This window comes from Cinclus cinclus, chromosome 25 (assembly GCF_963662255.1).
Source record: "Cinclus cinclus chromosome 25, bCinCin1.1, whole genome shotgun sequence".
Classification (NCBI taxonomy): domain Eukaryota; kingdom Metazoa; phylum Chordata; class Aves; order Passeriformes; family Cinclidae; genus Cinclus; species Cinclus cinclus.
Window position 1 is genome coordinate 5,828,622 of NC_085070.1, and position 23,553 is coordinate 5,852,174.

Genomic DNA, 23,553 nt, shown 5'->3' on the forward strand with positions numbered 1-23,553 from the left:
CTGGGCCAACGCTCTGGGAGAGGCAGGGAAGGGCTGCACCTGCTGCAGAACATGCCAGGGATGTGGAAAAGCCACCTGTCCCCAAAACCAAGGTGAAACCACAACTCTGCCATGCCCTGACCACCAGGCAGGTCTCAGCCCAGACCTGGCAGTGTGAATCCACCACATCCAGAGGCCCTGGAGCTGTTTCTTGCTGACTCAAAAGTGCTGGAGCTTCCCCAGGCAACTCCGAGGGGAGGATGAAAAACAGGAAAGGTCAAAACAGCCCGGTCTTTGTGCAAGGGAGAGGGCAGGGCTGCACCTGGACAGGCTGTTCTGAGGCTGGGTAATTTCAGAGATCAGCTCCACACCCCGCTGCTCACTCAGAGCCTTTCTAACCAGCTCGTCTGAACACAGAATTCCTCTGTACTCCCTGCAGGCTGGACAAGGGTTACAGCAACGCCGCAAGGATTGAGACACCAGAGGAGCCCAGGGCAGCTGGGAAGCTTCACCCTTTCTGTGCAAAGGTGTTCGCAGCCCGTGTTACCTGTCGTGTTGAACACTCACCCAGTAATTCACCTCCCCAGCAGAATTCCTGGAGCTGCAGGACAGCGAGGGACAGCCCTGCGCTGTGTTTACTCCCGGGAACAAACACTTGTTGTGTTCCTCTGGAAAACACTGATAACTCCCAATTATCGCCAAGCTATCAGTTCCCAACCACCACTCCAGAACGGGAATCCAAGCGGAAGGAAAGGTGGAGCAGCCGCAGCGGTTTCCAGCGGGTGTTCACTGCGCTGTGTCCACAGGCACGGGCCGAGGGCTGGGACAGGGCTGGGACAGGGACGGGGACGGTCACAGCAGCACCACAGAGCTGCTGCTCTCTGCCTCAGCTGCACCCGCTGCTGTGCTGGAGTCCAGCTCAGGGGGCAGCAAGGCAAGAGGCAACAGGCAGGACAAGAGTTTCGGTTTGGATTTAGCAGCACCAGAGAGCACCGTGTAAACCTCGGGGAGGGCAGAGCTGGTGCAGGGAGGGAGGGGGAGATGATGAACACAGACCCTGCTGTCAGCTCTGCCCTCCCCAGCCACCACGCCTTGAAAACCTCAGAGCTCCACAGCTGACACTTGGGAAGGTGAGACTGGCATTTCCCTGAGGATGGACACCACCCCAAATCTGAATTTAGAGCCTCAACTTCCAGCTGCTGCTCCAGGGAGTGGGGTGCAATAGGATTCTCCGTGGTGTGACCACCCAGCCTCCAGGCAGGGCACAAACATTAAAAACCTCCTTAAAGCAACGCTGGGATTCAGAACCTCCCCCCGTTTCCGAGGTTGATCCTACAACTCAGCCCAGCTCCTCCTGCTCTGTCCCAGCAGGATCAGCTTGGATCACAGCATTCCCACCCTGCTGAGACCTGCACCAACACACGGATCCCCAGAGCTTTTCTGGATCCCCAACACCCAAATCTGCTCCCCAGTCCCCTTGCTCGGATGAACCCAACCACAGTCACACCATGGAGCAGGTGCAAACCTTCCCCTCTGCTCCATCCCATCCCATTACCCCATCCCATCCCATCCCTTTATCCCATCCCTTTATCCCATCCCATTATCCCATTATCCCATCCCATTATCCCATCCCATTATCCCATCCCATTATTCCATCCCATCCCATCCCATCCCTTTATCCCATCCCATCCCATCCCATCCCATCCCATCCCATCCCATCCCATCCCATCCCATCCCATCCCATCCCATCCCATCCCATCCCATCCCATCCCATCCCATTATTCCATCCCATCCCATCCCATCCCATCCCATCCCATCCCATCCCATCCCATCCCATCCCATCCCATCCCATCCCATCCCATCCCATCCCCACAGAATTCCAGGGATGGCAGTGAAAACAGCTCCCTCCATCCAGCTGGTGATGTTGCACATTTAAAAATGGAGATTGAACAAACACAGCACTGCTCTGAGGCATGTTGGACCCACGTAACACATCCTGGCTATTCTAGGAAACAGAACTGCAAAAAAAAAAAAAAAAAATTGATTCATCCTTCTCCTCTCTGGATGATTCCAGAATTTTTGAGATGCTGAAGTCTAGAATTCAAAGGATTTTGAAAAAATCATTATAAATAGCAAACAAACACTTGGCTTCACAGAGAACACAAACACTCTGATCCCATTGAACACATAATTGTCTCAGTTTGGTTTTTTCTTCCCAAAAGCACAGGTTTATCCCTGGAAATGTCTCCTGGACAGAGCAGCTTTGGCTGTTCCTCTGTGGTGCACAATGTTTCATTCCTTGAGATTCAGTGCATTCCAGTTCATTGTCAGTCAGGTGGTTTTCCTCCTTCTCCCCTTAAAGGAAAATTCCTAAGCTTTGTCACCTGAAAAAAATTCCCTGGGTGAAAGAGCACTGGTTGAGCAGGAGAGGACAGTGGAGGGGTGGGTGCAGGAGAGAGAATTTGAGCTGGATTTTCCCAGATTTGCAGAACCTCACGGTGCCACCCCCGTTTCATTTTCCATTTTTCTTTTCTCTCACGTAAGAGAACAACACAGGGAGCAGCAGGGATAACACATCCAGAGGTAGCTGCTGGATTTTCCAACGGCTTGAGGCAGAGCAGAGGCTGCCAGAACTGCTCAGGGAATCCTCCCAGCACCATCCTTCACACAGGGAGCTGAACGTGCAGCTGTCCAGGAGTGCCAACATGCTTTGAGTGGGGTTTTTATTTTTTATTTTTTATTTTTTTTTATTTTTGGATGGCCGAGGTGTGTTTCTAGCCTCCCATTTTTTTCCTGGCTTGCTTCCTGCGGGATTTCAGGATGGTGTAGTTGGTGTAGTGAGTGTGCTGCTCCGATAGCAGGGGGATGTAGAACGCCCGCAGCAGCCTCGAGGACCTGGAAAAGCAAGAAAGGAAAAGCAAATCGCCCTTAAGTGCCCAATTCTCTCCTCGCTGGTGCCACCAGAGCTGGTTTAACCTCGTGCCCACCACCCATTCCCAGCAGGATTGAGGAGAACGGAGGGCAGGGAGGTGCTGTAATTATGGGAAGAAAATTAAATCCCGGATACCAGCAACCAGGGGACCCCGGGCTCACAGAGCCCTGTCCTTCGGGGCACTGTGGAGGTGAAAGGCTGAGTTTCCCTCCTGGAATCTCCTCTTTTCCATCCCATCCTCCTGGCTGCCTTTTCCTCCAAGCCTCTCTGAGAAGCAAAAAGCAGCTTTGACGGGCACTGGCATTTTGAAGTTTGGCTCTTGAGCCGATTTTCTGTGGAAATATTGAATTACAGAGGGCTGGGCAGCTCTAAAAGCCACACTCGCTGCATGCCCTGCCAGTGCTGGGAGCTGGCATTTCACAGCCCTTCAAAAAACTGGACCAGTGGAGCACGGAGGGCTTAATGATGTCTGGGTGAAATTAGCACCTTTGATTAGGTTGCTAATTGCTGGAGCTGTGCTGGCCGAGAGCATTCTGAATGGATGTATTCTCTCACTAACAGCGCAGCCCAGGTTTCAATGTGCAGCGGACAATCAAAACGTCCTTCAGCAGCAGCTCTGAGCTTTGTGAAGCTTCAAAAATTCGAGCAACTCACTGAAATCGGGGCTGAGGCAGAATTTTGCTTCCTCAGCTTCTCTTTTTATGTCTTTATGATCAACTGGATGGGAAAAATATCAACCCTTGCCAGCCACGAGTCACAGGGAGCTTGGAAAAGCAGCAGCACTGAGATTGGGATTGCTGAGTGCTCAGGGGTGGCACTCCCTTGCTGGTCACTTCAGCTCCCAGCTCTGCTGCTCTGGACATCCAATTCGAGCAGGTGTTGTTGTTGTTTTGGTTATTTTTTTTCAGCAGAAAGATGAATTGTGTTTTGTTTGTTTGCACTGGAGATCTTTGAAAAACAAAAGCAGGAACTGCCACTGGGAGCTGCATCTCCCCAGGGGCTCCCGAGGTTCCTGCCCAGCCTGGCTGGGCTCGGCTGGGATCAGGCAGCTCCTGCACCCTCCCGCTCCCCTCCCAGCTCAGAGAGAGGAACCTCCACCTCCTGTCCCCTCTGGGTGGCAGCTCAGCCACCTCAGGCAGCAGATGGCACATGGAAGGGGCTGGCTGGCAGATGACAGGGAATATATTGAAGGTTCTATTTGCATTTGCTGCTAAATTTGTCCCCCCGAGATGGAGTGTGGGGAGCCTTAATCAGTGCTGGGCTCCCAGCAGCAGGAGCAAGGCCATGATGGCTCCAAGCTGGGGGAGCAGGGTCTGATTTTCCAGGTTTTTTGGGTTCTGAAGGAGGAACTGCTGCAGGACAGAGCAGCTCCCGGTTACCAGAGCTGGAACCACAGTGATCCTTGGAGCTAAGCCTGTTTCTGCCTAAATTTCAGGGAAAAAAAACAACCTCAAGAACTGTGCTAGCAGTGCCAGAGGAAGATGTTGTGGGATGGAAGGAAATCTCTGGTGAAAATGTTCCAGTCCCCCCTTCCCAAATTCCCAGACAAACACGGAATGGTAGCACTTGGATACCTGCAGTGGTGAGAGCTCCCTCCTAAAGTGCATTTTGTGACCCGAGTTTGGTGAGAGCAGAGCCCAGAGAGAGGCAGGAGAAGGAAGAAGAGCAGGGAATGGCAGGAGGAAGATGAACTGTGCCACAGGGACAGGTCCCAGTGCCACCTGGACAGGTCCCAGTGCCACCTGGACAGGTCCCAGTGCCACAGGGACAGGTCCCAGTTTCAGAGGGACAGGTCCCAGTACCACAGGGACAGGTCCCAGTACCACCTGGGCAGTTCTCAGTACCACCTGGGTAGTTCCCAGTGCCACAGGGACAGGTCCCAGTTTCAGAGGGACAGGTCCCAGTACCACCTGGGCAGTTCCCAGTTTCACAGGGACAGGTCCCAGTCACAGAGACAGGTCCCAGTACCACAGGGACAGGTCCCAGTACCACCTGGGCAGTTCTCAGTGCCACAGGGACAGGTCCCAGTACCACCTGGGCAGTTCCCAGTACCACAGGGACAGGTCCCAGTACCACCTGGGCAGTTCCCAGTACCACAGGGACAGGTCCCAGTGCCTCCCAGCCACAAGGAACTCATGATCAAAGCTCTCTAAAAACCCTTTAACGTTTGCACTTCCTCTGGAGGTTAAATCCTGTACCAACACACACATTTCAGAAGTAATTCAGCTACTTTAAAAACAAAAAAATGGAAAACAACTCGAGGCAAACAGCATTAAAGGGAACAAGACAGCCTCTTATCAAACCAGGGTAATGCTGTGCTCCATCAAGGTGACCCAAACATTAATTCTGCATTGAGAATTTTATTTTTTTTGATGGAAAACCCAAGTGTTTGGTGCAAGCAGACGGCTCAGCCCTAAAGAGCTGGAAAATATGTGCCCCTCAGAGGGGAGCTGTGATGTATTTCCCCTTTTCTGTGCCAGATTCAGAGCGCTCAGCCAATATAGAATTAAATGGACCTTGGCAGAGCAGCTTCCTGAGGAGCATAATTAGCTGGTGGCTTGGAGTGCTCTCTAATTCAATTAGCAGCACCATTTATCAGAGCCAGCTGAGATTTCCATTTGCACTTGCTGACGTCAATGGGAGACTCACAGCGAGCCCCAGAAGCCTCCAGTGCAGCAGGACTGAACTGAGCTGCTGGGGTCATTTATTTCATTTATTTTCACACAACAAGAGCTGCACTTTGGGCTGAGCTGGGGAGGTGCTTGATGGGTTTGGGGTTTTTTGTTTGTTTTTGTTTTGTTTTGGTTTTTCTACCCCTTGCTCTGCAACCACTGAGCTGCAAACCTGAACCTCCACTCAGCTCCAAAGATAAAGCAAGCAAGATAAAGCAGCTCTAAGAGCACACCAACGTGCCTTTAAAGCAGAAATGCACATTTAAGGGCAAATCCTCTGCATAAGGAGTGCCTCTGATGCCTCAACTGCCTCATTAATAAAACTCACAGCCCTCTTCTTTCTCCCTTCCCAAAGTGCTGCCCAAACGTAGCAGCAGGTTCTCCTGGAAAATACAGTTCATGGAAGCTGTTGGCAAGGAAAGCTGTTTGTGTCAGCAGGCTGGGAACAGCAGAGCTCTCCAGGGAGCTGCTCAAACATTATCACTCCTTGCTCCTGCTCTTCCCAGCCCCACTCCCTGCTCCCTGCAGGGCCCAAGGGCCAGGAAGCAATCAGGAAAACACAGGGCACTGAACTCCGGGTTCGTTTTTTACGGAGATTTTTTGCAGTCTCTGTCCTGGGGTGACACCTTCATGGCCAGAGCTCTGAAGGACTACAGCAGATCGTTGCACAGCTGAGGGCTCCTGTATTTGCAGGAATGTAGGAACACCATTCCCAGTTTGACAACCTTGATCCCACTCCCTGACAGCCTGGAGGAGAGCAAATCCCAGTCTCTGCTTCTCACAGAGATTCCTGGCCAGACACACAGCAAGGTGTTCAGTGAGCAGCACGAGCACTGCAGGACAGCTTCCAGCAGGGAATCTCCATGGATTCCATAATCTCCAGGGATTTTCTGGTGCCTGATAAAGGTGCTGCTCTGCTGACTGCCTCCTCTCTCTGCAGCTTTCGTAACATTTTTCAGAGCTCGTCCCCTCTGATGATTTATACCTGTCTTGAATTTGGCTGGGACAAAACAGAGTGAGAAGTCTCCTGGGAGGAGGTGACATCCACCTCATTTCTTTGGAAAGCAACCCCAAAAAACATTGCTTCAGCAGGAAGCTTTATAAAGAAACCATTTATTTCTTTATAAAAATACTCCCTCTCACCACCCTCCTCCCAGAATTTCCCCCTCTAAAGCAACCTGGGTCATAAATTTTGCAAGCAGGAGTTTGACAAAGGCTCCACTCTGCTGGAAACTGAACTTCAAGCTGGCATTTGCCCACGGATCTCTCCTCCCTGTCCACTTCTGCAAATCACAGACTGCCAGCCCCCATCCCTCTCTGTCCAAAGTGCAAATCCTACCTGGAAGCATCAAGGAATGGTTTGTAGGCAATGGTCACCCACTCTTCTTTGCTGGAGGAGTACCTTGGCTCCCTCGGGGTCTCTGCTGCTGTGTCCAAATCCACCAGGTAGTGGCATTTGGAGATGTCAACCTGCAGGCACACAGGCATTGCTGGGGTTTATTTCCTGTGCCTCTGGCAGCCTGTGCTCATTCACAGCAATGAAAAGAGGCTCCCATTCCTAGCAGCAGGAAATGCTTCGTGCAGGACACAGGTAGTAGAATTTAAATGGTTTCAAGCAAAACCTTTGTGGGGGAATCCATTATGAAACCTGCTGGGAATTCTGTCTATTCCTGCCCTACTCCCTCAAACTCTTCCTTGAGGGATTTCAGTTCCCTCTCCCACAGAATTTTTCTGCCAACTTCCCTGGCCATGCTTGAGATCCCTTTTTGGAAGCACCTTTGGGGTTTAATGTAACAATTTAGGCTGAAAACAATTTAATTAGGTGGATAGCAGATGGCTCTGTGGTATCACTACCCAGTGGCAAATGAAATGACACCACAGGAAACGCAGCTGAGGATGCTGAATCCACTTCTTGCTCTGTGTGAGAGGAACATTCCAGGCCCTGGGAGAGGTTCTGGCTCATTAGCAGAAGGATTCCCAAACCAGCAACCCAGTTTTTCTGGAAGTGATGTAGAATCATTCAAAGACAAGTTGCTGCCTCAAGGACCTCACTTGTCTCACCCAAAATGCTGCCCCAAAAGGGCTGGGACCTCAAATTCCAGGTGCAAGCCTTGTTTCCCTCGTATTTTCCCAAGTTACAATGAAGGCAAGGATAATATTCCTCCTGCTCAGAGGTCCAGCAGGGCACCTCTGCATTGATTTGGGATTTACACAAGACTTGGGTGACGCACAGAGCTTGAAATGAAAGACAGGAATGAGTCTTAGTGAACAAGGCTGAGAGGGATTTCTCAACTACATCCTCTCCTCTTCTGTTCCCCTTTCCTTTTCCTCCTCCCACATTTTCTTTATTTGATGCCACTGTTCTGCCAAGTGGAGGAGAGCAGAACTGGATCCCATCCTGACTGACAGGAGTGGGAAGAGCCCTGAGCTGCAGCTAAGGGCACATCTGGGCTCTGCATGGTGTTAGAAGTGAGGACAAAGTGCTCCAAATCCCAATTTTTTTCTGCAGGCAGCTGCTGTTCACAGCTTTCAGGCCTAATCTGCTGGTTCTGCTTGGATTTATCTTGGTAAGAAATAATATTCCTTATTTCTGTCTTGGCACTTCCAGAGACAAATGCACCTCCCCAGCGGGGCAAGTGCAAGGTAAGTGCTGCTCAATGCGATTAAGGAAAGAGAGATTGCAAAATAAGATTAAATCACTCCTTCCCCAGTGTCTCATGGCAACAGGAACCCTGAGGTTCCCTCTTCCATTTCCAAGCAGAGCAGTAATGGATACTTACACCTGAAGCAGTGAGATCTACAGCCATTAATTGGCTTTATCCATGGCTCAGATAATCCCCCTGAACCATTTCCTTGCTCCCCTTTAAATGACCAACAGCCTCGTGCTATTTAGATTTATTCCCTCTCATAGTCCTGTCCAGTTCCTGCTAATTATGATTCTACTTTTAAAAAAATCTGAATCTGTTTGCACTCACTAAATTAGGGGGGGAAATCTTGATCTCTTGGTGCAATTAGCAGGTCAAAAGCAAGAGTTTTAAGCCCCTGTTTTAATTTCTGATTTCTGAAATCCCAGGCCCTTGAGCTTGCATGAGAAATAACAAAGTTGCAGGGTGACATTAAGGAACAAGCATGAAACAAAAGTGTGTTTTGCTCTATTAGTCACAGGCTGTGCAGCAGCCAGCTGTCTGTGCTAAAAATACCCCCAGTTAAAGATTTCATAAATTAAATGCACTGCAGCAGACAGCTCCTCTCAGGTGGGAACACGCCTCCTCCCCATTTCCAGAAGCTGCATAATGAGCCTCAAAATAAGAATTTTAACCCAGAAGACTGCCAAGATTGAACCTGTTAGTAATTTCAAACGTGCTAGCTAGCAATAATTTTAGAACAGTCCTATCTGTGCACTGGTTTTGCTTAGTTTGGGAAAATAAATCAATAATATCAATATACATTATCTCAGCAGATTCCCACTAATGCAATTAAGTTCCAAATTAAGTTCCTCCTCCTCCTCCTCAGTGGAAAAGATGGATGAATAGTTTTATATTTTAGAAGAAATAAAAGAGGAAATTTTCAATTCCTGCTCAGTGACAAATATTTTCTGTGTGGGACTTCAAATTACTCATTCCTGTGATCACATTAACACACTACACTAAACCCAAAACTGCAATAATCAGGAGTTCTTACTTCTGCTGCTTCTTTTATTATCATTATGTCTTCAAACTGGCAGATGAAAGGCAAACCATTCACCAGTCTGGGGAGATTTCCAAGTGCTGCAGAGGGACCATTTTTGGTTTGGAACTCCCCAGGAAACAGAAATGAGGAGATGCACTCAGAGCTATTGCGTTCATTTAAATTATCCAGCGAGGTAAGGGGAAGAAAGCAGGAATAAATCCTTACATATCGAGATGGCTCCTCCTTGTTCTGGTCGTTCATGTCCGTGGGAACGATCCTGGTGGCCATGGGCCCCTTGCCAAAGGGTTTGGGCAGCTGGCCCCGGAATTCCGACAGGATGAACTGCAGCTGCCAGCTGCAGGCAACAGGGAGAACATTTGGTGTGGACAACACCAAAACCAGAAGCAAGGACATCATTCCCAGGTGCACCACAGACTCCCAGGAACTTGTGGCCAATGTGGCAATGAAAAACCTGCAGGATGCTTTCTCTGGATACTTTGACCCTGTTCATGGCACTGCTGGGGACAGCAAGGTCCAGAGAAGCTCCCTGGGAAGCCTATTCCAGTGCCCAAACCACCCTTTCTGTGAAGAATTTTTTCCAGTGTCCAGCCTGAACCTCCCCTGGTACAGCTGTAGAGCTTGTCCTCTTCTGTTGCTGGAGAAGAGACCGACCCCCACGTGCTCCAGCCCTCTTTCAGGAGTTAGAGAGGTTGCCAAGGTCACCCCTTCTCTTCTCCAAGCTAAACCACCCCAGCTCCCTCAGCTGCTCCTCACATGTCCCAGACCATTCACCATCCTCGCTGCCCTTCTCTGGACACATCTGTCCTGGTTTACAATACAACATACATCTTCTACTACCATCTGAGAAGGGTGATCATCCTTATCTCTGTGGGAAATGTCTCCTGTTAATGGGCCATCACTGATAAGGGTGATCATCCTTATCTCTGTGGGAAATGTCTCCTGTTAATGGGCCATCACTGATAAGGGTGATCATCCTTATCTCTGTGGGAAGTATCTTCTGTTAATGGGCCATCACTGATAAGGGTGATCATCCTTATCTCTGTGGGAAATGTCTCCTGTTGATGGGCCATCACTGATAAGGGTGATCATCCTTATCTCTGTGGGAAATGTCTCCTGTTAATGGGCCATCACTGATAAGGGTGATCATCCTTATCTCTGTGGGAAATGTCTCCTGTTAATGGGCCATCACTGATAAGGGTGATCATCCTTATCTCTGTGGGAAATGTCTCCTGTTAATGGGCCATCACTGATAAGGGTGATCATCCTTATCTCTGGGGAAATGTCTCCTGTTCACGGCCCATCACTGATAAGGGTGATCATCCTTATCTCTGTGGGAAATGTCTCCTGTTGATGGGCCATCACTGATAAGGGTGATCATCCTTATCTCTGTGGGGAGTATCTTCTGTTAATGGGCCATTGAGTCCCACTGTATAACTGATAAGATTCCATCATCCCATTGGGAGATGCTCCAGCCAGGAGGACGAGCCAAGCCTTTCCTACCTAGATAAAAACTGAGGTTTAGAACGCCAAAGGCAGCCTTTTTCCACTGGATTCCAGAGGAAGAACCAGGTTTTTATCCATCATCGCTGGAGCCTTTGGAGGAAACTGCACCAGCCCCCTGACTGACAGGGTATCAGGTTGTATTCTGACTCTGTCAGTGGTTTTATTTTTATTATTGCATGTATTTTGTTTTTTCTTTTCTTTTTTTTCCTCTTCCCTATTAAAAATTGTATTACTGACTTGAAGTCTCACTGGTTTTGCTGTTCAAACCAGTACAACATCTGAGCATCTCAAAATCCTTCCTAAACCGAGGGGCCAGACCTGGATACAGCACTCAGGGTGTGGCCTCACCTGTGCCAGGTACAGGGGAAGAAGGAGCTCCCTGCTCCTGCTGGCCACAGAATTGCTGATCCAGGCCAGGATGTGCCAGGCTGGCACATCCATCCTCACCGTGCCCCTCGCCACCCATCTCACCCAGGTGAGGCAAGAACTCACCTGTCTGGCAGGAGGAAGCTGCTGGGGAACCTGTGCCACTCCTTTCCCACACAGACATTGACTGGCCTCCCCTCTGGCACCGTGTGGATGCTGGGGTCTGTGGCAATCCTGTGGAATTCCGGGTACAGGTCCAGGGGCCCGTGGTAGCCTGTGGAAGGCAGGAAATCATCATGAAGATTCAATTAAGAGGGGTGTTTAATGAAAGCCTACAGCAACTGTTTCGTGCATACATTTTTAACTGGCAGCTCATTGAACAAATGAACTGGTCTATGCTAAGAAGTGGTTGATTCAAAGCTTCCCCTCTTACCCTATCAATTTTCTTCACATTCCCCTGTCCTGGCTGTCAATGGCCACCAAAACCCCCCAGAAATACTGATAAGGTGGGAAGGCTCTGATCCCAGGAACGTCCAACCCATCTCCACTAAGGACTCATGCACCTAAATCAAGCTTTACACAGGAAAATGCCTCTCCAGGTGGGATCATCTATCTGAAAGCTGAAGCATCTGCTTTAATACCAGGCAGGTTTTAGATCAGTGCAGCTGTGCTGGTGCGAGGTGAAGAGGATTTTCAAGCCATGTCATTCTGGTGATCCATTCACACATATATACACACGAATGCATAATTAACAATTAATTAACGGCGACCATCAGAACTTATTCCTTCCCCTGCAGCAACAACATCCAAGCTCCTCGAGGCTCCTGATTTCCACAAAGCAGCACAACTTCTGCAGGTTCTGAGCCCAAGAGCCAGGAGAGCAGAGGGCAAATCTGAAATACCAACCTTTGAATAAGGCAACAGAACGTGACAGGGACAAAAGGCCAAAGAGGAGGACAGTCCCCAGGGCCAGCCAGTTGGAGGACACTGTGTAGTGCTCCAGGCGGTAGCGCTGGAAGATGAAGTGGTAACATTTCTCAGGGAAGAGATTAGGGGAAAAAAAAAAAAAGAGACAATATGAAGTTACTCCAACTCTGATCTGTTGAGCAAAATTTTTTTTTTTTTTTTTTCTCATAAAGGTTTTACAAAAGTGCATCCCCCCACCAGATCTTTGGGTATTTTTAAAATTCATAAAATTCATTCATAAAAATGCACAGAAACTTTTAGGGTTTAGACATATTGAAGTGATAATTTGGGGTATTTCAAGAAGTTTTCAGCTCTATTATCTAGGAAGGCCTCTGCACCTAAAGTGCTCTCTCAAGGGCTGCAGCTTGGTTGCTCCCAGGTGATCCAGGGGCAAGTGAAAGTTCCCTGCACAGACTCACCTGATTTTCCATGCTGGACTGAATTCCTGCCTAACACAAGCTCCATGACCCAGATTTCCAGAGTTACCTCTGCTTGTTTACCCTGCCTGCACAAACCACAGCTTTGAAGTGGATAAAAGAACACAGAGCACATTCTGCATGCAAGTCACTCTGCAACTGATAAAGGAAAAATTCATAAAGGGAAAATAAGTGAAAGAAAAGTGTTTGTTTTTGTTTTTGTTTTGTTTTTTTTTTTTTTTTTTTTTTTTTTTTCCCAAATAAAAGCCTTTCTGGGAATAGCCAGGAGGAAACACATCCAGTCCTTGGCCTGGTCCCTCCCTCCTGTTCTGCAGGAGTGGTTATTCACTCCCTACCCTCAGCTGCTTTCTGTTTCTCTTGTCCTGTTTGTATTTTTCTCGTAACAACCAAATCCACATGGTTTGGAGGGGGAGAGTGACAAGCTTGTCCTGCTGGTGGGCAATCACTTCCACATTCTCAGCTGGATGCTCCATACTGGGCAAAATGTCATCAAACAAGTGGTAAAATATGCAAGAAATGTACATGAAGCTTTCCTAAAGCCATATTTAAAATAAAAATAAATTAGCATTGCTCTGTGATGCTCTGGGAGCACAGAGGAATTCTCATTCAGAGCTATAAAACTGGTGACATCCCAGAGCCAGATCCTGTGTGGAGGCAAGGACTGGAACTCATCGGGGATGAATGGAGATCCAGAGTGAGAACAGCACCTGAGCAAGGGCAGGATGAGGCAGTGAGGGGTGGGCAGGAATCCCAGCAGTGCTGCACAGCAGGACAGAGAGCAGCAGGATGAGGCCAAGCAGCTGGAACAGGCTCCAGCAGGGACTCCTGGCTGCATTCCTGAGCCTTCTGAACAGCAGGAGATGAATAATTGTGAGCTTTGGGAAGGTTTATATCAGTCTGTATTAGTGCTTTGCTCTGTGAAGTGGTTCAAGTGATGTTTACTAAACATCCAGTTTTTGGCTCTTCCAAGTGTTCAGTGCAATTTCCCAACATTTCAACGAGATCCCTTTGCTTTTTTTTCAAGCCAGAGTGAGGGATTCCTTCTAGAACACATCAAAATGCATTTCCTACACACCCACATTCCTGCCCTTAAAGCTGAGCAGCCAAGGAGGCACAATTCCACCAGCAGGTTACTGAACCCTCACACAATCTCTTGGGTCTTGCGTGGTGCTGGCATTACAGCATCTCAAGCCCAGGAATTCCCACTTGGGATTGGAGAACAACTCAAAGTTGTTATATAATAATAATAACAATAATAACAATAATAATAATAATAGTAATAAACAATAGCTGGAAAATTGCTTAATAGTAATAAATAATAGCTGGGAAATATTCTCAGCTATTTGTTAAAAATCACTAGAATTTACCTGAAGGGCAGAGAGAGCCACAGCACCAGAGAGACAGATAAGAGGATAGATGGGGAAGAGAAATCTCTCTTCTTTGTGGGGCTGGCTGAAGAAAATAAGGATCCAGATGTACATGGGAGCCAGGGTCAGCCAGTAGGGACGGCCCAGATTCTGAACTGGAAGAAACAAAACGTCAGCAAAGGAGTAATGCAAGAATTCCTCCTCTTGCACAATCCTCTGTGACACCCAGAGCCCACTGTGGGGACCCAAACACGCCCTGCTCCGAGCAGCCCTGCTGCTAAAACCCAGGTAACACACCCAGCCAGCCAGCAGGGCATTTTCCTCAGAGGATTCCTGCACTTTCCTACAACTCTGACCATTCCGACTGCCTTAGGAAAAGCCAAAAGCAGAAAATCAGTGTTCCTGCATGCAACAAGACACAAAGCCCATGGAGAGCTGCCAGCTCTGAACAGGCAGACAGGAGTGCTGGGCTTCCTGCTGGCCACTGTACACACCAAGATCAGAAAGAGCCTCCTCAGGATCTCCCTTCCCCTTCCCAGTGCTTGTTCAGAGCCTGAAGTTTGCCCAACCTTCACTGCCTCATTACAAAAATAACACCAGGAGAGCTCTCTCATGCACCTTCTGCTTAACAGAGGAAATAGCTGATTCAAAAATAACAACAATTACCCTGAATTTCAGACACGCTGAGGAGGGTTCCACGCTGCCTGAACAATTTCCAGTCCTTTTCCTACCCCTTTGCTGCTCCCAACAGCAGAGTTAAGCAATTAAGCCAGCGGCATTTCACAGACAATAAGAACAAAGCCCTTGGCAGAGTCGCTCCTGCTGGTGAGTGCAAGAACACCAAGGGAACAGCAGGAAATCCTGCATTTACAGGAGCTCCCACTGAGCTTTTACTGCTTTCTCAGTTTGTCACTCACAGCCAAGGAAAAGACATAAGCAAACATCCTTTAACGTGCATTTTCATCGAGGATTGTGTTTCTGGTTGTTGTATTCAGTTTAAAAAAAAAACAAAACAGAGAGAGCAAAGCACTGACTGGACTGATGAATCTGGAGGCTGCTGCTGAGCCTTGATGGATTTTCCTCAGGAAAACAGCAGAGAAGGATTTACACTTCCCCTCTGGAGTCACTTACAAGTGTCATGTGCTCAAACTGATGTCATTTTTATTCAAGAAAAAGTCCAGTGTGAAGTAGGGAATATTCTGGTTCCTCCTTTTTTTTTTTTAACTCTCTCTCTTTAACCCATAGGGATACTTCCCAGAGCAAGGGGAGCCTGAAAGGGCTCAGTCCTGGCAGCTGAAAAGTCCACAGTGCACAGAGCAGGCCAGCTTCAATCCCAAAAGGTTTTTTCCAGCTGCAGACAAGATGGGAACAACACCAGGAACAGCTTTTTCCCCCCTTGAGGATTATTGACTGCACCATTCCTGATGCATAAAATGTCAGGATGAAGCTTAGGAACCACACACCTTGCCAGGCTTGCTTTTTAAAAAGCATTTTTCCTCTTGAGGTGGAGGCAAGGAACAATCCTGAATTGTAATGAGCTCCAGGAACTTTCCTGGTGCTCCAGAGACCTTCACTGCTCCCAGTTCCACTGCCAGTAAAGAAAAGCTGCTCTTTGGCAGGCAAACTCTGCCAGCTACTCTGCACTCACCACGGAATTTCTGCAGCAGGCATTCCATCAGACAGGTCAGGGGCAGCACGAGCAGGGCCAGCACAAAAACCACATTGAAATTCAGAAAGCCATTGATGAAATAGAAGTACCAGGGTTCTGTACCTAAAGGGTGAGAAAAAAAAATTAAAAAAAAAAAAAAAGGTTTGAAACACAAGCATGAATGGATGGAACAGCAGCTTTGGTCTGACACAGCCCACCAGAGTATCTCATACACACCTGCCCAAGAAACTTCATTGTCTTCCTGCTCAGAAATTATTTTTCACCTTGTTTTTCCACTGGGGATGAACAGTCAGTATTACATCTGCTGCTCGTGATCCCACACTACTCCAACAGGCAGGATTCTGTGACACAGAGCTCACCTTTGCACTCACAAGGACAGCAAAGGAAGCAGAAGTGGAAACTTGCAGAACTGGGAAACTTGACCCCAAATTCATTCATTCTTTCTTTCTAACTGCACAGGAATAACACAAAACCACACAATGTCATCGAATTCTGGAGTGAGGATGTTCACTCTGGGTTGGCAAGAACAGCAAATGTACCAAAAAGGGTTAAGAAGGAAAGGAGTTTGGATTCCCACTTCACCCCAACAAAGACTCAGCCACTAAACGCTGGCTTTGGTGCCTCCTCAGACTCAGCACTATTTAAATGTCCCAAATTCAGCCAGTTCTGACACAAATATGAGCGAGGCAGCTCTGCCTCCACACTTAGGAACTGTCTGCAAGCTCTGGAGGATGTAAACTGAAAGAAACTCCAGTCCAACTGTCATTTATTTAGACTCTTAATTCAGGACGCTTGAAGCCCTTAACAATAAGGAATGCCAGTTCCTCTCCACACATTTCCCACTCTCTCAGCGTGATTAGCTCAATCAGCCAGTAAATGACACGCGGGGGCTTTAATCACTGCACTGTTGTGACATGTGTCACATGCCACAGCAATTTCCTGCAATCAGAGCCACTCAAATTGGGTCCGTGTTGAAATTCATCAGACAACTGAATAGCAGCAAGGAAAACCCAAAAGCTCTGCAGCTCCTACAGCTAAAAAAAAAAAAAAAGAAAAGGGGGAGAAGCTGAACTGGGAATGTCACAAACATGGCACTAGAGTCACTGCTTGGCCAAGCAGCTTGGGTTTATAGAGGAAACCCTGAGTTATTAGCAGTGAAAGCTAACAGCAATTCTAGAAGTAAGTTCTACATCTTTAAAGGATAATTCCAGGGATCATCCTGTCACCTTTCTGGCTGCAGTGGAAAGCAAAGGAAATTCACCCTGAATTCACCTCTCTCTGCTCTGGTTTCTGATTGGGCAGCCTGGGAGTCAGGAGTGAAGGACACTGTGAAACACAACTCCTCCACAATCCAAATACAGCCCAGATAATACTTCTAATAAACAGATCAGCTGCTCGGAAGCACAGCTGTAACAAAAAAAAAAAAAAAAAAAAAAAGGCTGCTCACTCACTTTTTTTTTGCAGTGGGACTGAATTGCCCATAAAAAACAAGCACTGGAGCCTCCCCTCCTTCTGCAATGAGGGATTTTCTTCTCTGTGAGAAGCTAAAAAAAATTTAAAATGGGGGAAAAAAAAGAGAACAGTGCACAGCAGGTGAAAAGCAGCAGGCTGGCTCACTGGTGATGCAGCCATTCAGAGGCACTCAGGCTGAAAGGCTCCCAGGGCAAAAGGGGTTTTATTCCTGTTATCCACACGGCAGAACTGCAGCCTCAGAAAGGAATGACCCCACTGCATGCCAGAAGTCCTGGCCCAGAACAACATCTCTGCAGCAGGGGGGGACACTGGAGAACTCTCCATGCTCAGTTAATGGGAATGTGCTTCCAGAGCAGCAGAGCACATGGAGCTCCCTGCAAGGATGCACATCCCAGAGCTGGGCAGGTGTGGGATACAGGAGACAGACTGGTGAAAGCAGTGGGAGAGGAACAGCCAGGCAGCTCCTGGCATGGGCCTTCCACAGGGAGAAGCAGCTGGGAGCACTGTCAGACCCCGAGTGAGGAAATGCTTTGAACTCTGAGGTCTGGAATGGCCCTGGGAGCAATTCCAGTTGTGAATCGAATTCCAGGAGTGAATCAAATTCAGCCACGCTGCACCTTGAGCACAGGAACGGTGAGGGCAGCTCAGGCCAGAGCAGGGGAGGTGTAAAAGAGGTTTAAGATAAGGAACCCCACCCTGGGCTGAAGCCTGAGTGCAGGGACTGCAGCTGGCAAGCAGTAACAAAACTGCAATAATTCGGTCGTGAGTCACAGCCCTCGTTCTGATTCAGTGCTGCTACAATGAACAGTCTGCTCACTGCATTTCATTTATTGTCACTCCGTTCAAGAATCAGGGCTCCACAGAGAAAGGTGTCACATGAACAGCTCCAGCACGTTCCACCCAAGCTGTATAAAGCTTCCCAAAGCGGGACAAAACTCTGGTCACATAATTGTGACTTCTTAGAATATTAAGCACACAAAAATGCCCCAAGGGCTCAGAATAAGGGATATACTCTTAGCAGCAATTTTCCCTTGGCTGTAGAAACTTAATCACTCCAGGGAAATATTAATTGCCCAGACAACATTTATGTAGAGGGAGTGTATTGCTAAAGACAGAAGAAAAAAAAAAAAAAAACCTGACTGAACTTTGTCTCCAAAATACTGTGGTGCTTACACTGGGGATGATCTGAGTTGATGACTCTGCCCCCATCATGTGAACGTTGGGAAATCCCAGCTTCCAGAGCCAAGAGGGATTGGCCAGCCTTTCATCTCCCCTGGTAGTGTTATTTTTCCCCAGTGTTTTGAAGCTCTCTAAACACACAGCGTTGTCCTGGCCACACTGCATTCAAGAGCAATTCCAGGCAGGCTCTGTTACTAGCCCCAGGATGTTGTGTGAATGTCACTGTGAATAAAACTCTTCAGGACAGATTGGTCCCTGGAGGCTTCTGGAAACAACTCATGCACCAGTGTGGAAAAGGTCAAGCACAAGCCCCTGCCAAAACCTATCAGAGACAGAGCCTGGAGTTTGCTTACAGAAAATTCCCAGCTCCACACTTCAGAGCCTTCCCGCAGAGGCCAAGAGCGTGGCAGAGCAGCTGCTGTCCTGCTGTGCCACGGCACAAGTGACAAATCAGCACTCAGCACCACCCAAACAGCCCCTGGACTGAACCAGCAACACCAGAGCAAGCCTTGCTGCTGCTCACCACGGCCGAGTCCCTCCCGAGCAGCTCCTCTGGCCTCAAACCGGCCCCAGAGATGCTGCAGGGATCCTGTGCTCTCTGCCAGCCCCTCTGAAGCCCTGCTAGAAATTCATTTCCAGCTGTTCAGCTCTAGAAGTGCAGGATATGGACAGGAAGAAGAATGGATTCTGCACCACTCCTCACTGTCCCGAAGTTCTGTGAGGAAGGGCAGCCAGGAACAAGACTCAAGCTGACAAACACACACAGGCCACTTGTGCACGGACGGTGAGACACCCCCTGGCAGCTTCACAGGAGCGGGAAGTGAACAAAAGCAGCACAGCCAGCTCGACAGAGACATCCCGTGTCCGGAAGCAGCAGCTGCAGCCTTTGGAGCTGGCAGGCTGCTGTCACAAAAAGCATGGCCAGAAAACCTCGGGCTCCCTCCCTGGCTCGTTATCCCAAACTCACCGTAGAGATCAGGGCCGTGGGGGGTGAAGACATTGTACAAAACGATGTTGAGAGGTGCCACCACCAGCTTCCCGTAGTAATAGCTGTCCACCACCACCAAGGGCACCTGAAGAAAGCAGGTTTTAGCTCCAGCTGATTTTCCTAAAGGAACTCATCCCTTCTATTGCCATCCATTCCCTCTGTGCTGCTGCAGGCACTCACCAAAAACAGGATCAAGGACACCACGCACCAGTTCAGGAAACTTTTCCACCTCTTCTTCAGGATCAACAGGTCAAAGGCAATTGGAAGCCTGAAAGAGAGACCAGCTGTCAACTGGAGGTTTTGAGAACCCCACTGCAGGCTCTGCTGCCCTTTCAAAGCACGAGAAAGAACCAGAACTTCACTGGCCTCTGCTTCTACTCCAGATTCATCATCTAGCTCAGGTTTTACTCATATTAATGCCAGGAAATTTTCCCAGCCTAAGCCGTTCAAAACCCAAGCAGCCTGTAGCAATGACCCTGGGCTAAGCTGGCAGCTCAGTCCCTGCTGGTTTTCTCCTCCGCCCCATTCTCCCCAGCCAGGTGAAAACCACCTGAAAAAGGGCCAGAAACTCCTCCTTACCCCAGAGCTGCACTGAAGGGCCAGCCCAGCAGGGCTCCAGCAGCCACCCCCAGCACTGCCACCGAGGTCTTGTCCATGTACCAGCCTGTCATGGCCACCACCGTGGTGTACATGCAGAAACTGCTGGGGAGGAAAGCTGCAACACAAGGGGATGAAAGGTCAGCACAGCTTCCCCCAAAACCTGCAGCAAGTGCTTGACACAAGTCTTGCAGTGCCTGGGAAAACAGGTATAACCAGCCAAAGGGGACAGCACACAAAGGTAAAGTGTCAAATATCAGCCTTAGAACTAAAGAGGTCCAAGGATGGCAGGCCAAGAGTGTTTAAAAGGCACAGCGATATTAAATAAAACAGGAGGCAGCAACAGAAACAGGCCTGGAAGTTGTGACACAGAGAACAAAATCTGAATCAACCTTTATTCTGCAATGAGAATACAAGAAAGAGCACCCTGGAGATGTGATCTTCCTCCCTCTGGACCTGTGTTTGGTCATTGTTAGTGCCAGGGCCAAGCCAACTCACCTGCAGAAGCACAGAACATCCCCGTGCTGAGCACTAGGAAGGCCAACATCAGCCTGCTCACGTGCAGCCCAAACTTCTTGCACACAGCCCTGGGGAAGCAGCAGAGAAACAGGTACCACAAAACAGCCCCAGGGCAAAAAACAGCAGCACCCAAGGCATGCAAACCACAAACAATCCATGGAGCAGCCTGAGAGCTCTGAGCTGGGGGATGTCCAACATTCAGCTGCTGCATTTCAGACCACGAGTTACACCAGTCTGGATGGGGGCCTGGCTTCTCCCAGTTGTGCCTGTGCAAATCTCAGAGGCTGTGGCTGCACTGCTGCACACATCAGTCCATCCACAGTCCTCACCTCTCACAAAACCCCATCATGCAAAAAAAGCCACAGTTCGTCTCCTTGACCCACACAAACAAAAAAGTCATGCAAGGCAGTGGTTTGAAAATCAGGAATCGAGAGGCAGCAGGTAAAAATAAAAATCCAGTTTAGACAAGATAATTGCATGTTAGGGCTACTGATTTTAGTGGATGTAAACAGCACGGGCAGAGATTACAGACAGCAGCAATCAATGTGTTCCAGTCAAATTCACTGTGATAAGCAAACACAGCACCAGACTCTCCTCAGTCTTCAACACTCCCACCCTGCTTGCTGCCAGCAGTGACAAAATGAGTGAAGTCAACAAAATGCTGGAGTAGAGGTGTGGGTGGCAGATCTGGGAGTACAATTTTGTCCTAATTGTGGCATTCTGATCAACATCTCATTGAGTTATTACAAGAACATGTATTTTCTCATCTACACACGAGCTTCAAAGGCTATTTCCTGTGGCAGTAACTGCAGATGTCACCCACACTGCTCCCAAACATCCCCTGCAGACAGACTCTGACACTCACTTGTAGAAGTAGAGTTCACAAATGCAGCTCAGGAAGGCCAGGAAGCATCGCAGGAAATAGAAGATGAGAACCTAGCAGACACAGCCAGAGTCTGAATGAGGCACAGGACACAAAACGGGCTTGTAAAGCATCAGGGAAACCCACAAACCCTTGGAAATCCTTACGGGGAGGTCAGTGTTTGTCAACAAACCAGTGTTTTATAACTACGGAGTCAATTCCAACACAAACAGGACAGCTGTTTCACACACACTAAAGGCACGTTTCTCCCTCACAAAAGCAGCTCCCCCACACGTGATTTATTCACCTTGTTGGTTTGCAGAACCCTGGCATGGAACCAGGCTGGCAAGGCATGGAGCCACAGGTAAGCATAGGAGCGGATGGCGTAGGCTGGAGAGTACTCCCATGTCTGAAACCCCTTCCCATAAATGAGGTAGTGTGTCTACAACAGAGATCAAATTAATTCATTAATAAATTAATTAATGCAACACACAGAGCAAAAGGTTTTCCACTCCCCACTTCTGAATCCCAGAGCAAAAGAACTCTCGTTGAAACAGAGGGACCAGCACAAGGTTCTAAATAAATCTACATTTATACAAGCCAAATGGAAATTGAAACAGAGAGCGCAAGGTCCTGAGTAAATGGGGATTTGCACAGGCCAGGTACAAGTTACAAATTAATTACAAATTACAGACTGGCAATCCCAAGGGCAGGAAGGGACTCACGGGTTCCCAGTAGTTGAAGGTCTCATCACAATCCGAGATGTTGCTGAGCAGAGCTGCACAGAACCTGGCCGAGATGAGACACTTGAAAGCTGTTGATCCTTCAGGAGCCCAGACGTGCCCTGCTTTGCTCCCGGATGATCTAATCCAAAGGAGGACAAAATAAATAAATAAAAATAAAAACACGCAGCAGGAAGGCTCAGCAAGGAGATCGCAGCTCCCAGGGTGAGCCAAGGGCTGAGTGTGGCGTTAGGGCAGGGGATGCTGCCCTCGAAAGGGGGGCTCAGGGCTGGCCCCCGGCCCACAGCGGCCCCCGGGGGATGCTCCGGCCCCGGTAGCCTCGGTAGCCCCCGCTCCATCCCCGGTGGCCCCTCTCCATCCCCAGTTGCCACTCTCCATCCCTGTAGCCCCTCTCCATCCCCAGTAGCCCCTCTCCATCCCCGGTAGCCCCTCTCCATCCCCGGTAGCCCCTCTCCATTCCCGGTAGCCCCTCTCCATCCCCAGTAGCCCCTCTCCATCCCCGGTAGCCCCTCTCCATCCCCGGCAGCCCCTCTCCATCCCCGGTAGCCCCTCTCCATCCCCGGTAGCCCCTCTCCATCCCTGTAGCCCCGCTCTATCCCCGGTAGCCCCCCTCCATCCCGGTAGCCCCTCTCCATCCCCAGTAGCCCCTCTCCATCCCCGGTAGCCCCCCTCCATCCCGGTAGCCCCGCTCCATCCCCGGTAGCCCCTCTCCATCCCCGGTAGCCCCTCTCCATCCCTGTAGCCCCGCTCTATCCCCGGTAGCCCCCCTCCATCCCGGTAGCCCCTCTCCATCCCCAGTAGCCCCTCTCCATCCCCGGTAGCCCCCCTCCATCCCGGTAGCCCCGCTCCATCCCCGGTAGCCCCTCTCCATCCCTGTAGCCCCTCTCCATCCCCGGCAGCCCCTCTCCATCCCTGTAGCCCCGCTCCATCCCGGTAGCCCCGCTCCATCCCCGGTAGCCCCGGCAGCCCCCGCTCCGCTGCCGGCTGCACGCACTCGTTCCTCGGCTCCTCGCTGCCCGTGGGCTCGGCTCTCCGTCCCGCCGCGTCCCCGCCGCCCGCCCGCGGCCGCTGCCGGGCCCCCTTGGCCGCCATGGCGGGTACGGGCAGGCAGCGCCCGCCCGGGCCCCGGCCCGGCCCGAGCAGCTGCGGCAAAGCGGCTGAAGCCACCGCCGCCATGACGGGTGTGGGCAGAGCACTGCCCTCGGGCGGCGGGGAGAGACACGGACAGCGACAGGAACGACAGAGCGACAGGAACGACAGAGGGACAGGGACAGGAACGACAGAGCGACAGGAACGACAGAGGGACAGGAACGACAGAGGGACAGGGACAGGAGTGACAGAGGGACAGGAACGACAGAGCGACAGGAACGACAGAGGGACAGGGACAGGAACGACAGAGGGACAGGAACGACAGAGGGACAGGAACGACAGAGGGACAGGGACAGGAGTGACAGAGGGACAGGAACGACAGAGCGACAGGAACGACAGAGGGACAGGGACAGGAACGACAGAGGGACAGGAACGACAGAGGGACAGGAACGACAGAGGGACAGGGACAGGAGTGACAGAGGGACAGGAACGACAGAGCGACAGGAACGACAGAGGGACAGG

General features: G+C 49.8%; 1 protein-coding gene across 1 annotated transcript; it reads right to left on the reverse strand.

The window, feature by feature from the left end:
• Nucleotides 1-1,864: 1,864 nt before the first annotated feature.
• ALG9 (ALG9 alpha-1,2-mannosyltransferase) lies at nt 1,865-23,118 on the reverse strand. Its single transcript, XM_062508716.1, has 15 exons — nt 22,937-23,118; nt 21,925-22,063; nt 21,507-21,641; nt 21,203-21,273; nt 20,317-20,405; nt 19,801-19,936; nt 19,402-19,489; nt 19,201-19,306; nt 15,561-15,683; nt 13,913-14,067; nt 12,049-12,178; nt 11,269-11,416; nt 9,478-9,607; nt 6,923-7,053; nt 1,865-2,874 (listed from the first exon to the last, which is right to left on the reverse strand). Exons 1-15 carry the CDS (start codon nt 23,116-23,118, stop codon nt 2,754-2,756), a joined length of 1,884 nt encoding a protein of 627 aa, XP_062364700.1. The 3' UTR covers nt 1,865-2,753.
• Between the last annotated feature and the right edge of the window lie 435 nt (nt 23,119-23,553).

Coding starts and splice junctions, on each gene's coding strand:
- ALG9 (XM_062508716.1), bottom strand. CDS start 23,118: ATGGCGGCGGTGGCTTCAGCCGCTTTGCCGCAGCTGCTCGGGCCGGGC. Junction 21,274..21,506: donor GGGTTCTGCAAACCAACAAG/GTGAATAAATCA, acceptor TGTGTCTGCTAG/GTTCTCATCTTCTATTTCCT. Junction 12,179..13,912: donor TGGCTCTCTCTGCCCTTCAG/GTAAATTCTAGT, acceptor CTCTTCCCTGAG/AAATGTTACCACTTCATCTT.